Source organism: Corylus avellana, chromosome ca2 (genome assembly GCF_901000735.1).
Source record: "Corylus avellana chromosome ca2, CavTom2PMs-1.0".
In the NCBI taxonomy this organism is placed as follows: domain Eukaryota; kingdom Viridiplantae; phylum Streptophyta; class Magnoliopsida; order Fagales; family Betulaceae; genus Corylus; species Corylus avellana.
Genome location: NC_081542.1, coordinates 42,507,019 through 42,521,914, shown reverse-complemented (window position 1 = coordinate 42,521,914; position 14,896 = coordinate 42,507,019). Strand labels below are relative to the sequence as shown.

The 14,896-nt window shown below is 36.3% G+C and overlaps 1 protein-coding gene and 1 pseudogene across 1 annotated transcript; both read left to right on the top strand.

The window, feature by feature from the left end:
- The window catches only part of LOC132172008 (L-type lectin-domain containing receptor kinase VII.1-like), a 4,020-nt pseudogene extending 500 nt beyond the window's left edge, over positions 1-3,520 (top strand).
- A 2,199-nt stretch (positions 3,521-5,719) lies between these two features.
- On the top strand, positions 5,720-7,888 carry LOC132172548 (L-type lectin-domain containing receptor kinase VII.1-like). Its single transcript, XM_059584062.1, has one exon. The coding sequence runs from the start codon at positions 5,720-5,722 to the stop codon at positions 7,790-7,792; it is 2,073 nt and encodes a 690-aa protein (XP_059440045.1). The 3' UTR covers positions 7,793-7,888.
- The last annotated feature ends 7,008 nt before the right edge of the window (positions 7,889-14,896 follow it).

Sequence of the window (14,896 nt, the reverse complement as noted above, 5' to 3'; positions counted from 1 at the left end):
CCACGCCATGCTTGATGCCCCCTTCAAAATCAGAATTCCAATTTTTCCTCATTTTTGAGACAGAGAGGGTTGAGTTTGCAAGCATTGGGAAGCAGAGAATAACGTAAGCTTTTCTTTTGCTTTTTGAAGAGACAGAGAGGGTTGCTTTTTGTATTTTGATTTTGTTTTTGTATGTTTTCGTTGTGTTTTTTCCATTGAATTGCTTACGTGGGATTCAACGGGCTAGCATGTGAGACTGTTCTTTCAAAAGAGAGAGAGTGTGCGTATAGGCTGTGGCCTGTGGTAGACCTATAAAGTTTCAGATTTGCAGACCAGAAATACAAAATCAGTCTCTGAAGAATGCAGACCCAGAGGACCTCCAAGACTCGGTGGAGCTGCCTTTCGCCTTGCTCCGTCTCAACAGCTTCAACTCCAACAACCACCAACCCTGCACCACTTGCGGCTGTTCTGGCTCCAACCCCATGAAACGGCGCTCTCCCTCGTCGTCTTCCTCTTTCCAAGACCCATGACACCCTGACCCCTCCCGCTCCGAACCTAATCCCAAGAGGCTCTTCTTCGAGCCAGACGACCTCATCCTCCGTGGCTTCTCCAAGCTCTCCCTCCCCACCACCCCCGCTTCCTCTTCTCCTCTCCGCCGCCGCGTTTCGGGCCCACCCACCGCCAACGCTTTTGTCTCCCCTCCGATGGTCCCTTTTGCCGATGCCTCGGGCTGCTTTGCGCTGGGCGATAGTCAGCACCCAAACAATGTTTGGGTGAACCCGGTTACCAAGCAATGGTTTCTCTTAGGCAGCGTCAGACGCGTGTGAGGAGGGAGAAATTTTGTACACAAAGCGCAGGGGGTGGGGGAGAAATCAGAAATGGTTTTCCCTTCTTCGCAGCTTCAGACGCGAGTTTCGGGGCACTGGGTTCCAATGATGCTGGCCTTTTTTCCTGAATTCAGCGTGGGAAATTCCACACACGGGCATGTTTCAATCAGGAAGAAGTATGGGTAAAATGGGAAAAAGTGGGTAAATTCTTACCCCAAAAACCGAGCCTTGACCCAGACACTGAACAGTGTCTGGGTCAAGGCTGTTGCCAAACAAAGCCTTATAGTGTGACTAAATCGGTCATAAGCCTCTCAAGGCAATTAAGTCCAAGAATCACAAGGAATCCAATATTGAGTGCGAGTAGGAGAAGTCGACTGAAGCAAGAAACCTCTCCTAATTGGAGAAGGAATAACGTTGTTGGGCCCACCATATTGATGGATGGCAAGTCACACATAACAGATAACGACCCGGCAACCTATCTTGTCACACAAATCACAAAAGAAATCAAATGCAATGGATATCTACAAGGTGACCAAGAAAGTTCAATAACTCCTCATCCAATCCAACACCATCTGCTCATCTCTCTTTCCATTTTTCTAGCTATCATCCCCCATGGAGGAGCATAAACACCAACAGCCTCTCCTACTATGCTTTCTGCTGCCCGTTTTCCTCTTCTTCCAATCCATATCGGCTGTTGATTTCGTCTTCAATGGCTTCAACTCCTCCGATATGTTACTCTATGGCCTGGCCGACGTTGAATCCCGTATTCTAACGCTCACTAACAGAACATATTACTCAATCGGCCGGGCAATTGACCCAGAAAAAATCCCCGCTAAAAACCCAAACTCTTCTTATGTGTATCCTTTCTCAACTTCTTTCATCTTCTCGATGGTTTCTTACAAGAATAATCCTCCTGCTAGGCATGGCATAGCTTTCATGTTTGTGCCCGTTAAGGGCATCGAAGGCGCAGACCCAGCTAATTATCTAGGCCTTCTCAACTTCACCAACAATGGGAATCCCAATAACCATGTCTTCGGTGTCGAGTTTGATGTGTTTAAGAACGTAGAATTCGATGACATAAGCGCCAACCATGTTGGAATCGACATGAACTCCCTCATATCAAATGCATCACACGATGCCGGGTACTGGCCCGACAACCAAAGAAGCGACAACAGCAGCAACACTGATGATGAGAAGTCATTCAAGGAATTGAAGCTCAACAGTGGTGAAAATTACCAAGTTTGGATTGATTATTCAGATTCTTTGATTAATGTTACTGTGGCTCTGGCAGGCATGAAAAGACCTCGGAAGCCTTTGTTGAATGCTTCTATTGACCTTTCTGAGGTTTTTGAGGATGAAATGTATGTTGGCTTTACTAGTGCTACCGGAGAGTTAGTTGAAAGCCTGAAGATTTTGGCTTGGAGCTTTAGTAATTCTAACTTTTCGTTAAGCGAAAACTTGGTCACCACAGGTTTGCCGTCGTTTATTCTTCCAAAGAGTTCAATATTTCGATCCAAAGGGTTTATTGCAGGAATCACAGTGGGGGGTTTCTTTGGTGTCGGTCTTTGTGCTCTGTTTGCTCTGTTTTTGATCAAGAGGAAGCGAAGCGGAGTTAGGGAGAGAGAGGAAATGGAAGAATGGGAATTGGAGTATTGGCCACACAGAATGACTTATATAGAAATTGAGGCGGCCACAAGAGATTTCTCAGAAGAAAATGTGATCGGAACCGGAGGGAATGGGAAGGTCTATAAGGGTGTTTTAGCAGGAGGGGCAGAGATTGCAGTGAAATGCATTTCGCATGAAAATGATGGGGTGAGAGAGTTTTTGGCTGAAATTTCAAGCCTTGGAAGATTGAAGCATAGAAGTTTGGTGGGGTTGAGAGGGTGGTGCAAGAGAGTCAAGGGCAACTTCTTTTTGGTTTATGAGTATATGGAAAATGGGAGTTTGGACAAATGGGTGTTTCAATGTGATGACAGGAAGATGTTGAGCTGTGAACACAGGATAAGGATTTTGAAAGATGTAGCTTTTGCAGTCTTGTACTTACATGAGGGGTGGGAAGCCAAAGTCCTTCATAGGGACATTAAGGCCAGCAATGTGTTACTTGACAAGGATATGAATGGAAGGCTAGGGGATTTCGAATTAGCCCGAATGCACGACCATGGACAAGTGCCTAACACGACAAGGGTGGTCGGGACTGTTGGATATTTGGCGCCAGAAGTGATTAGAAGCGGACGGGCATCAGCTCAAACCGATGTGTTTGGATTTGGTGTCTTGATTTTAGAAGTCATGTGTGGGAGGAGGCCTATATAGGTAGGGAAGCCAGCTTTGGTAGATTGGGCATGGCAATTGATGGTACAAGGGCAATTATTGAATGCTCTTGATGAGAGATTGAAGGCTAGAGGCGAGTTTGATGTGGAAGAAGTGGGCAGGGTGCTTCACTTGGGCTTGTTGTGTGCTTACCCTGACCCAAGTTCCCGGCCAACAATGAGACAAGTAGTGAAAGTGTTGGAGGGGAACAATGAGGTTGAAAGTGAGGATATGGATGTATACTTGCTCCGAAAAATGAAACCCATGGGTAGGTGGTCTGAGACTCCACGAGATTTTGGGCCTTCATCACACCCAACATTTGAAGATGTTAGTAATTGGACCTCAATATACCTACAGTGGAATTGGTCCATATAAAACCAAGAGTTGTATCTCTTGGAATTAGTAAATTCCATAACCAAGAGTTGTTTCTTTTAGTTGTTTATAAGTAACCCATGGGATTGAAGTTAAAACTACTGATTTATTCATTTATTTCAAAATAAGAAATTATAAATCTCTCTCAATTCTCTCTTATATATTCTCCATCAAAGAGCATTTAGATTATGGGCATATGTGTTTTGTTCTTGTAATAAAACACCACCGTTGAGTTGTTTCAAATCTGTATGTGAGAGGCATGTAATATTTGTGTTGATCCATACGTATGCATGCATGAATGAATTGACGTATGCATGCATGAATGAATTGACAGGTTTGCGATTTTTTTCTATTTAAATGAACTGAATTCAAATTTGTGAATATTGAGGAGAAAAAAAAAAAAGTTGGGATTATGTTTGGGCTGTTTCAAGAATATAAAATTTTGAATACAGTTAAAAATTTTGAGTTGAGTTGAGTTGAGTATTAGTGGTGTCAAATCAACTAAAAAAAGAGAAAAAAGTTAAGAAGAATTGGGAAGAATTGTCTTCCCAAACAAACCCTTAACTTTTATCTAGGCACCCTCCCCATATTTTATAATATATATTTTTGTATGTTATTACTTTCGAAAATCGGCTAAGAGAGAGCGCATAAAAGCACTAACAATGGAGGAGCCAAATGGTACTTTTATTTAAAATCGCTAATCATATTTGTAAAAAACCTCCCACCACATTGGATTAGTCAAAAAAAAATTGCAAAATAGATATTTTATTGGATTAGCAAAAAAAAAATGCTACATGTAGCGGCACTATTCAAGAGAGCCATTTTATTTTCTCCTACTATTTATCTTCTACCTCTCTTTTTCCAAAATTGTCTCCTACTATTTCTCTCTCTACATCACTTTTTTCCAAAATGTTGAAAAATAGGATCTTTAGGAAAACTATAATCATTATAAAAAATAAAAATAAATAAAATAGATAATCGGATGTATGACGTCTTTTAAAACCCATTAGCTAAACTAGATAAAGTGCGTTTTGATTAACCATTTCGTATATATATATATATATATAGTTTGGATCATATATATATGAGCATTATTATTACCCACCACCCTCCGTCAATATAGCCCCATGAAATGACTCTCTCACCATCCGACACTCTTGAACTACCAATTACTAACAAATACCCCAGCGGGGCCTTCGTTAGGGAATCTTGTTAAGTCAAATGAAATATTCTCTTTTTAGACATTAAATCTCATTAAATGATGGAAAAAAAATTTCAAGTGAACTAAGTAAGGGTATAATAGATATAAAAAGTCAAACCGTTTGAATTTAACATTAAAAACTAACAGAGGGGTCCAAAGCGAAAGAAATTAAAAAGTTCAGAGATCCAAAGTTAGAGATATGAGGGGGTTTGTAAAATCGAATGAAAATTCATGAGGCCAAAATAAAGTTTATCCAATTTATAACTTATTTAAAAAAAAAAATAGTGCGGGTGACATGCGGCCACTCCTTGGCCTAGGAATTTTCCTAATGAAATTTTTATTCTATTTCAAACTCCTCTATTTTCAGTAAATAAATATCAATTTTCTTTCTAAATGGAATACTCAATTCCAATTAGTCTTAAAACAACGCTGAACTCGTGGACTGTCGCGTCTGTTCCCTTCGTCATTCCAAACACACAAGGCGTCTTTCTAGATGTACAAGGCTTCAAGTCTTTCACGTGGGTTTACCAGTTGCATTCAACTTCATAATCTAAACACATCCCAATCGGGCTATTAATGAGTGATGACTTTTTAAGATTACTTGTGGCCACCCTTTTCCTTGCCTTCTCTTTCAGATTATGCTGTGACTCTTCTTCTGAAGACCATTCCTCTTCGGACATAAATTATTCCGTCATATCTTGGAGAATGCATGCAAGTTGGATTGGCTAAAAACAATCAGGAGATTCTGGATTGTATTTTGGAGACAAATTAAACCATGCAATTCTGTAGCCCTTCTTTGACTCTTCTAAACTCGATCTCATTCTCTTTTCAATCCCATTTTTTTCTCCATTCACTACAGTTGAAAACTCTGCTATGAAAATGTTGATAGATAACAACCCGGCTACCTGCCTTGTGGCGAAAGAAATCAAATGCAATGAATATCTACAAGGTGACCAAGAAAGTTCAATAACTCCTCATCCAATCCAACACCATCTGCTCATCTCTCTTTCCGTTTTTTTAGCTACCATCCTCCATGGATGAGCATAAACACCAACAGCCTCTCCTACTATGCTTTCTGCTGCCCGTTTTCCTCTTCTTCCAATCCATATCGGCTGTTGATTTCGTCTTCAATGGCTTCAACTCCTCCGATATGTTACTCTATGGCCTGGCCGACGTTGAATCTCGTATTCTAACGCTCACTAACAGAACATATTACTCAATCGGCCGGGCAATTTACCCAGAAAAGATCCCCGCTAAAAACCCAAACTCTTCTTATGTGTATCCTTTCTCAACTTCTTTCATCTTCTCTTTGGTTCCTTACAAGAATAATCCTTCTGGTAGGCATGGCATAGTTTTCATGTTTGTGCCCGTCAAGGGCATCGAAGGCGCAGACCCAGCTAATTATCTAGGCCTTCTCAACTTCAACAACAATGGGAATCCCAATAACCATGTCTTTGGTGTCGAGTTTGATGTGTTTAAGAACGAAGAATTCGATGACATAAGCGCCAACCATGTTGGAATCGACGTGAACTCCCTCAAATCAAATGCATCACACGATGCCGGGTACTGTCCCGACAACAGCAGCGATGCTGATGATGACAAGTCATTCAAGGAATTGAAGCTCAACAGTGGTGAAAATTACCAAGTTTGGATTGACTATTCAAATTCTTTGATTCATGTTACTATGGCTCCGGCAGGCATGAAAAGACCTCTGAAGCCTTTGTTGAATGTTTCTATTGATCTTTCTGAGGTTTTTGAGGATGAAATGTTTGTTGGCTTTTCTAGTAGTACCGGAATTTTAATTCAAAGAAACAATATTTTAGCTTGGAGCTTTAGTAATTCCAACTTTTCGTTAAGCCAAGAGTTGGTTACCACCGGTTTGCCATCGTTCGTTCTTCCAAAGGGTTCTATATTTCGATCCAAATGGTTTATTGCAGGAATCACAGTGGGAGGTTTCTCCGGTGTCTGTCTTTGTACTCTGTTTGCTCTGTTTTTGATCAAGAGGAAGCGAAGGGGAGTACATGTTAGGGAGAGAGAGGAAATGGAAGATTGGGAATTGGAGTATTGGCCACACAGAATGACTTATGTAGAAATTGAGGTGGCCACAAGACATTTCTCAAAAGAAAATGTGATTGGAACTGGAGGGAACCGTAAGGTCTATAAGGGTGTTTTAGCAGGAGGGGCAAAGATTGCAGTGAAATGCATTTCGCATGAAAATGATGGGATGAGAGAATTTTTGGCTGAAATTTCAAGCCTTGGAAGATTGAAGCATAGAAGTTTGGTGGGGTTGAGGGGGTGGTGCAAGAGAGACAAGGGGAACTTCTTTTTGGTTTATAACTATATGGAAAATGGGAGTTTGGACAAGTGGGTGTTTGAATGTGATGACAGGAAGATGTTGAGCTGTGAAGACAGAATAAGGATTTTGAAAGATGTGGCTTCAGCAGTCTTGTACTTACATGAGGGGTGGGAAGCAAAAGTCCTACATAGGGACATTAAGGCCAGCAATGTGTTACTTGACAAGGATATGAATGGGAGGCTAGGGGATTTCGGATTAGCCCGAATGCACGACCATAGTCAAGTGCCTAACACGACTAGGGTGGTCGGGACCGTCGGATATATGGCGCCGGAAGTGATTAGGAGCGGACGGGCATCAGCTCAAACTGATGTGTTTGGATTTGGTATCTTGGTTTTAGAAGTAATGTGTGGGAGGAGGCCTATAGAAGAAGGGAAGCCACCATTGGTAGATTGGGTATGGCTATTGATGGTACAAGGGCAATTAATGAATGCTTTTGATGAGAGATTGAAGGGTAGAGGGGAGTTTGATGAAGAAGAAGTGGACAGGGTGCTTCAATTGGGCTTGTTGTGTGCGTACCCTGACCCAAGTTCCCGGCCAACCATGAGACATGTAGTCAAAGTGTTGGAGGGGAACAAAGAGGTGGAGGACGAGGTTGAAAGCGAGGATACGGATGCATATTTGCTCCGAAAAATGAAATCCATTCCACGAAATTTTGGGTCTTCATCATACCCAACACTTGGAGATACTCGGAAGTCCCACTCTTCATCCATGCATTTCTCTTGGTCCAAAACTATGGTGGGGGGCAGGTGAATCTGCATCATGAATGGACAATTGAGTGTAATTTGTTGTATCATCTCAAAAGCAACAGAAGAAAGAAAGGAGATTACATACATAATGAAAAAGGGTCTAAATGTATTACATTGTATTATGAGTGTTGGCTTGGCTATATATATATATATATATATATATATATATATATATATATATATATATATGTGTGTGTGTTTGTTTTCTAAGCAAATAAAATAAGCCTCAATACAACCGAATCCGTTTGCATATTGCAAAGGGAGAAAAATGAGTTTTTGGTAATGAAATTGACTAGCAATTTTTTTTGTTGGGTTTCTAAATTATAATGTCTTGTCATAGGAGAGCGTTTACACACATCAATGAGACCTTCCTCAATTTCAAAGGCAGGAGGGGGGTTGCCATATCTGAAAGGTCACCTCCGGTCCTCCAATCTCCATTTGAACAAAAAGGTTGGTCCACGTGATTTTTCATCAAGTCACGTGGGGGGCCACTCAACTCAAGCGTCCATTAGCCGCCGCCTTGCTGTGTTCTTCTCTCCCATTGAATCTACAACTTGCTGGTCCACGTGATTTTTCATAAATACAGCGACAGAAAGAGACTTTTGCGCGTGAAAACTGAGAGAGACTGGAGAGGTACAGTCGCACCGTCATGCTTTTTCTTACTTTTCAAGTTGCAGCACGGCACTAAGAAAAAAACAAAACAAGGAGTTTTACTTTTCAACTTCTCCTTTCAAGTTGAAAATCAAATGACCCCTCACCTCTCAAAAAATTTTCTTACTTCAATAGGATTTTGTTCGGATGCCTTAGGTTGCCCATTCTCAATCATTCATTAATGGCCAAATCTTTCTTAAGAGAACCGGAGTTCACGACTCATTATTCTGATTTTCTTTCAGTTCAGGCATTTTAATAATTAGGTCAAGAGTTCATACGAATGCAAAAAAACCACGAGGACAAAGGTGTGGTTTTTTTTTTTTTTTTTTTTTAAGCAAAACGCATAGTTTAGGGTTTTGTTCTGTTTACCAAAACGAACCGTTTTATAGTTTTACTTATGCTGAGAAGAGCTCCTTTAGCGTAAAATTATTTTAGGAAAAATCCTCTTTAACCCTTTCAAACTACTACCTCAATTATAATCTCCCCCAAATTATCAATTGCGACAATCTCCCTCTTCCTCCCCCCCTCCAAACTACTAAAATAATGACAATATACCCGCTAATGATAACAAAATGACGAAATTATCTCTGTAAAATTTTCAATAAGACAAACATATCCCTTAAAATTTGAAAAAAAAAAAATTAAATATATTTAAAATTTAAAATACAAATATTAAAAATATTTGGCCAGAATGGGAGTGGCGAGCAACCCCATGGCCTAATGGCGGTGGTCCGACCACCATCCATTCCAGGGGTGGTTCGGCACCCCTTTTTGCCTTTTATTTATTTTTAAATTTTTTATTCTTTTTTATTTTTTTTATGAATTTCTGTATTTTTGTTTTTAGGGTTTAGTATGGGTAATTTCGTCATTTTGTTAAAATTGGGGGTTCATTGTCATTGCTTTGGTAGTTTGAGTGGTGAATTGTCACAATTGATAGTTTAGGAGAAAATTGTAATTAGGGTGATAGTTTGAGGAAATTAAGATGACTTTACCCAAGAAATTTTGTTTTAATCAAGCTTTATTAAGCATAACTTACACCTTTAAAAGGCTCTTACTTTAAAGTTGGACTTTTTTCTTTTCTTTTCTTTTTTTTTTTAAAAAAAAAAGGAAAAAAGAAAAAGAAGCAACGACTTTAAACCTATTGCCTAGGTATATATATTTAAAATTCTAGATCTTTGGTAATTTGCGAAATCCTAACCAACAACACTAGTAAATTAGAGATTTAGAGCATTTCAAAAAATAAAAAAAATAAAAAAAAATCAGAGAATTAGAGTCTTGGAAATCACACCAAGGTTATTAGTTCTAATATCCTATCCCCTCTTTTGTAGAAATGTCAAAAAAAAATTTCTAAGAATTAAAAGCCGTTTAACAATTTAAAAATTCAACTATTTGCAATTTTTTTATACAATATTTCTTCCTTTTTAAGCCTTCAACAATTCAAACTTTTACGTTGTTAAAAATAGTTTACGTAACTAAATGAGGGATCAATGGATAAATGATTGTCTGATCACATATATTGAGAATGATATATTCAAGATTATCAAGAATAAAAAAATAATTACAACGATTTCAAAATATGAAGATTTGTTAGAGCCAATTGAATAAATTAAATTGTAAGTTGCATTTATATGTTTTAAACAATAACTAAATTTTGTTGAATCATTTTATATATATATATATATATATATATATATATATATATATTATTTTTAAATTAATTTTGTTAGACTTTAATTTTTTTTAGGAAAAAAAATCTTGACCTCTTAACAAAAATCTTGGCTCCGCCACTGTCTGCATTTGTATCTGCATAATGCGGTTATCACGTTTAGGTATCTACATCTACATTTGCATTGTGCGATTAGCATTTGCATCCACGCAATTATTACAGTCATTAAATGTGGTTATTATCCGTTAATGAATGTTTTGCGCCTTGAAGTTGTAATTTGTGCTTCTAGTTGAACACTATTATTCAGATCACACTTATTAATTATTTTGCCATAAATTACAAATGCAGCAAAAAAAAAAAATTCAACACAGAACGCACTATGAATCTAAATCAACCCTCCTACACGTACAAATCATGAATCAATTAAATGTAAAATGTAAAGAAAATTGTATTGTAAGTAAAATATGACAAACTAATAAGCTTCGTTACTAACAAACTTCTAAGCAAGAGAAAGAGATGCTTCAATAATTGAATTTAAAGCTATTATATATATTATATAGGGAAAAATATAAAAAAGCCTCCCAAACTACCAGCCGTTTTCGATTTAGCCCCCTAATGTTTCAAAAGTGATAAAGTAGCCCCCAAACTACCAAATTATTGCATTCTGGCCACTCCGTTAGTCAAAACCGTCAGTTTGGACGGAAACTACAAAACGACATCGTTTTATTGGGGGCTACTTTATCACTTTCTGAACATTATCGGGCTAAATAAAAACGGCTGGTAGTTTGGGGGCTTATTTTATATTTTTCCCAAATTTTTTTTTTTTCATAAAAGGACATTGCAGTAACTTACTCATAACAAAACGACGTTGTTTTACAGTTTCCGTCCAAACTGACGGTTTTGACTAACGGAGTGGCGAAAATGCAATAGTTTGATAGTTTGGGAACTACTATCACTTTTGAAACATTATGGGGCAAAATCGAAAATGGCTGGTAGTTTAGGGGGCTTTTTTATATTTTTCCCTATTATATATAAAGCGAATACATATACAATTATTAATTGTATTTGCATACCTTAAAATCGCTATCCACATTTGTATATGCGGATTGCATGTTCGAGCGATTATTATCTACCCGCACTTTCACCCTTAATCATAAGTACTCGAAAATCTAACATCCATAAAAATTAAAAACAAAAAAACAAAAATTCTAAGTGGTTATATGATGTATAGAAATATATAATAATAAAAAGAGAGTGGAAGTAGAGAAAGGCACCTGACCATATCAAGGTGTATATATATATACGGAAATTATATATAAATTCATAGGTCAACGCGCTTTTATTTAAAACTCCATAGGTGTTTTTTTTTATCAGAAATTGACTCCTTAGGTCAATCGAAACTACAATAAACTTTCTACCGTCAAAAATTTTTACCAGCTGTTAAAGCCACTCAAAACTCCTCGTTTTACTTAATTAAAATATTAATTTTTTAATAATTTAATTTAAAAAATTAAATCTTAAAAAAAAAAAAAAATTGAAGGGTATGGGGTGGCCGCGACCCGTGAGTCACCCCATGGGTGGAGGAGTGGCCTGCAAGCCACCCCTGGGGTGGCTCGAGCCACCCCTTGGGTGGTTTGGGGTGGCTCGTGATCACCCCTTTCCACCCAATGGATGGCTGCAAGCCACCCCATGGGTGGAGGGATGGCCTGCTGGCCATCCCAAACCCCCAATGGGGTGGCCTGCAATAGCGCGTTAACTTAAAGAGTTTATATGTAATTTTCCATATATATATATATATATTATTGTTAATTTCTATATTCGTGTGCTTAGATAAATCAGAGGTGATGTCCCTATTAGAATTCTACAAAATTATAATGGCTAGTGTGAAAGATCACAAAAGTCTAACGGTGACGTTATTCAATTGAAACTTGAAATCTCCGATGGGTAGTTGATACATAAAATAAGTAGAAGGAATTATTAATTACGTGCAAAAAATCATTATTTTTCACTTATTTTAATCGAGCCCTATGCAGGGCCGGCTCAATATATTTTGGGGCCTTAGGCAAAACTTTGAAATTTGGCCTAATTTTTTTTTTTAAGTAATATATATATTATTTAAAAATTCCTCTTCTCGCTTTTTGAGATGCAAAATTTTTGATTAAGTTTTTATATTCAAGATTTTCTAATATCTTTTTTTCAATTGATAATATGGCTAATCCATTTAATCTCTCTTGTGACATTGTTAATCTTAGGTAGGATTTTATCAATTTTAATTTTGAAAAACTTATTTCTGCAAAAGCAACTGTAACAGGTATTGTCAATAAAATTCTATAAGCGATACATGCATTTGGAATAGAATCAAGTCTTTTTATATAATTTAATATGTCAATTGGAGCACTTTCTTCTATTTGTAAAATTTCTTTTAAAACTTTTAGTTCTGAAAATAAATCTAAACCATCAAGATCATGTTTTAGGAAACATTCTAGATTAAGACATTTATTTTGCAAACAATCATCATCTAGTGATTTTAATTTCTTAAAATTAAATAAAAAACCAAAAATATTTTCGTATATTTGAAATTGTTCAAACCTACTTTGAATTGAAGAAATAGCTTGATCTACTATGTATAAGAAGTAATCAATTCTAAAAGATTCTTCAGCAGTTTGTGTTGTCTCATCATTAGCATTCTTATCAAACTGTTTCTTTCTACGAATTACACGTTTTTCACGAAAAACATGTTCTATTTCCATTATGGTTGCAATCTCTTTAGATGAAATCATAGCCGATGCAAATCCAGTTTCTCTATAAGTTTTAAAATAGGAAATAAGACCTTCTAATTGATCTATAGCAACATCAATATGCATGTCTTGCGATTGTAAATTTTTACTAACAGTATTAACAGCAAATAAAATATCATACCAAATAGTCATACTCAATAAGAATTCAAAACTTTCAATCTCATAGGTTGCTAAACAATTAGCTTCACTTTTTAAACAACTTGCAACAAAAACAAAATACTCTATCTACATCTTTTGAATAGACTAGCCATTTTCTATTATATTGCTCCCCATTTGATAATTTTCGTATATAATATGTATTAGAAAAATGCCTAGAGTTCTCATCTTTGGAAAAATCTATAGTATTGTATTTTATTGGACCATTTTCTACTAACAAATCCCTTAATTTTGCATCAATATTTTTCCATTGGCCAGGGTCATAAATATTTGTAGCAATAAAATTAGATACATCAATAACATTTTCATTATCTTCTAATTCTTTTTGATGAGTTTCTTGTTCATTTATGAGTTTTTCACTTAAATTATCCTCAATATTTTGTTTATTGCTAATAACAAATTTATTTAGAGCTCCTCTTTGAGATTCAATCAATTTGTCTACTTTTCTCTTTTTTTTTTTTTTTTTTTTTTTTTTTTTTTTTTTTTTTTTTTTTTTTTTTTAAGTTTTTCATATCTAGATACATATTTTCTAGTAGACATGTTTAATTAAAAATACTAACAAATTAAACAAACACGATTTATCAAAAAAAAAAATTATGACTAGAATAAAATAAATGACAAAAATAGAACAATAAAATCTGATTTGGCAAAGGAATTATGAATCAATTCTTGGAGATAGGACAGGAGACTCGGTCACTCGGAGTTGGAGAGGAAGAGAAAATGAGATAGGCAAAGAAGAAAAACTCAGAAAAGAGTAAGCAAAGAGGAGAGGTAAAATGGCAAATAGAGAGATTCTGATATTTAAAATGCCCATAGTAGGTTTACTAGGCTGACAACAGTTTATATTTTTGGCTATTGGCTTTCCCTAGATGGCTAAAAAATAATTAGGAAATAAATGACAATATTTTATTCTAATGTATATATTTTCTCACGTAAAACAAAAAAGTGGCTAAGAGCATGACTGCAATCGTAGGCGTGAATCAAATCAAAAAAAAAAAAAAAAAAAATTGTAGGCGTGTACTGTATGCGTGCAGAGGCTGTAGAGCTCTAGGGAATTGGGGAATTGACATATAATGATGAAGGCCTTTAATGCTTTGTCTCTTCTTTTATTTATTTTAATTATTTTTAGAATTTATAATGGATTTATTAATTGGGATTTTATTAAATCGAGACCTTAAATTTTGATGCAAATTTTTTATGGGCCCTATTAAAAAAAATTTTTGGGCCTTTAATTTTTTTTTTGGTCAAATATATATATATTTTAATTTTTTTTTTAACTCAAAATTTTTTTTTTTGGCCTTATTAAATTGGGGGCCCTAGGCGAGGGCCTAACTTGCCTAGGGCCTGAGCCGGCCCTGGCCCTATGTGTCCCTGTTACATTAGTTTATCCTTTAATCAGCTTCTTTAAAAGTGATTGTTCTATAAGGTGACGTGAAAAATGCATTTGATTATAAAAGCACTCACAATAGTAAAAATGCATTTGATTTTTTAAATTAAATTAATAAAAAATTTATATTTTAATCAGGTAAAACGAGGAGTTTTGAGTAGCCCTAACGGCTGTTAAAAATTTTTGATGGTAGGAAGTTTATTGTAGTTTCGATTGACCCAGGGAGTCAATTTCCGAAAAAAATACCTAGAAAATTTTTAATGAAGACGCGTTGACCTAAGGAGTTTATATATAATTTTCTATATATTTATATATATATATATATATATATATATATATATATATATATATTATTGTTAATTTCTATATGCTCGTGCTTAGATAAATCAGAGGTGATGTCCCTATTAGAATTCTACAAAATTATAATGGCTAGTGTAAAAGATCACAAAA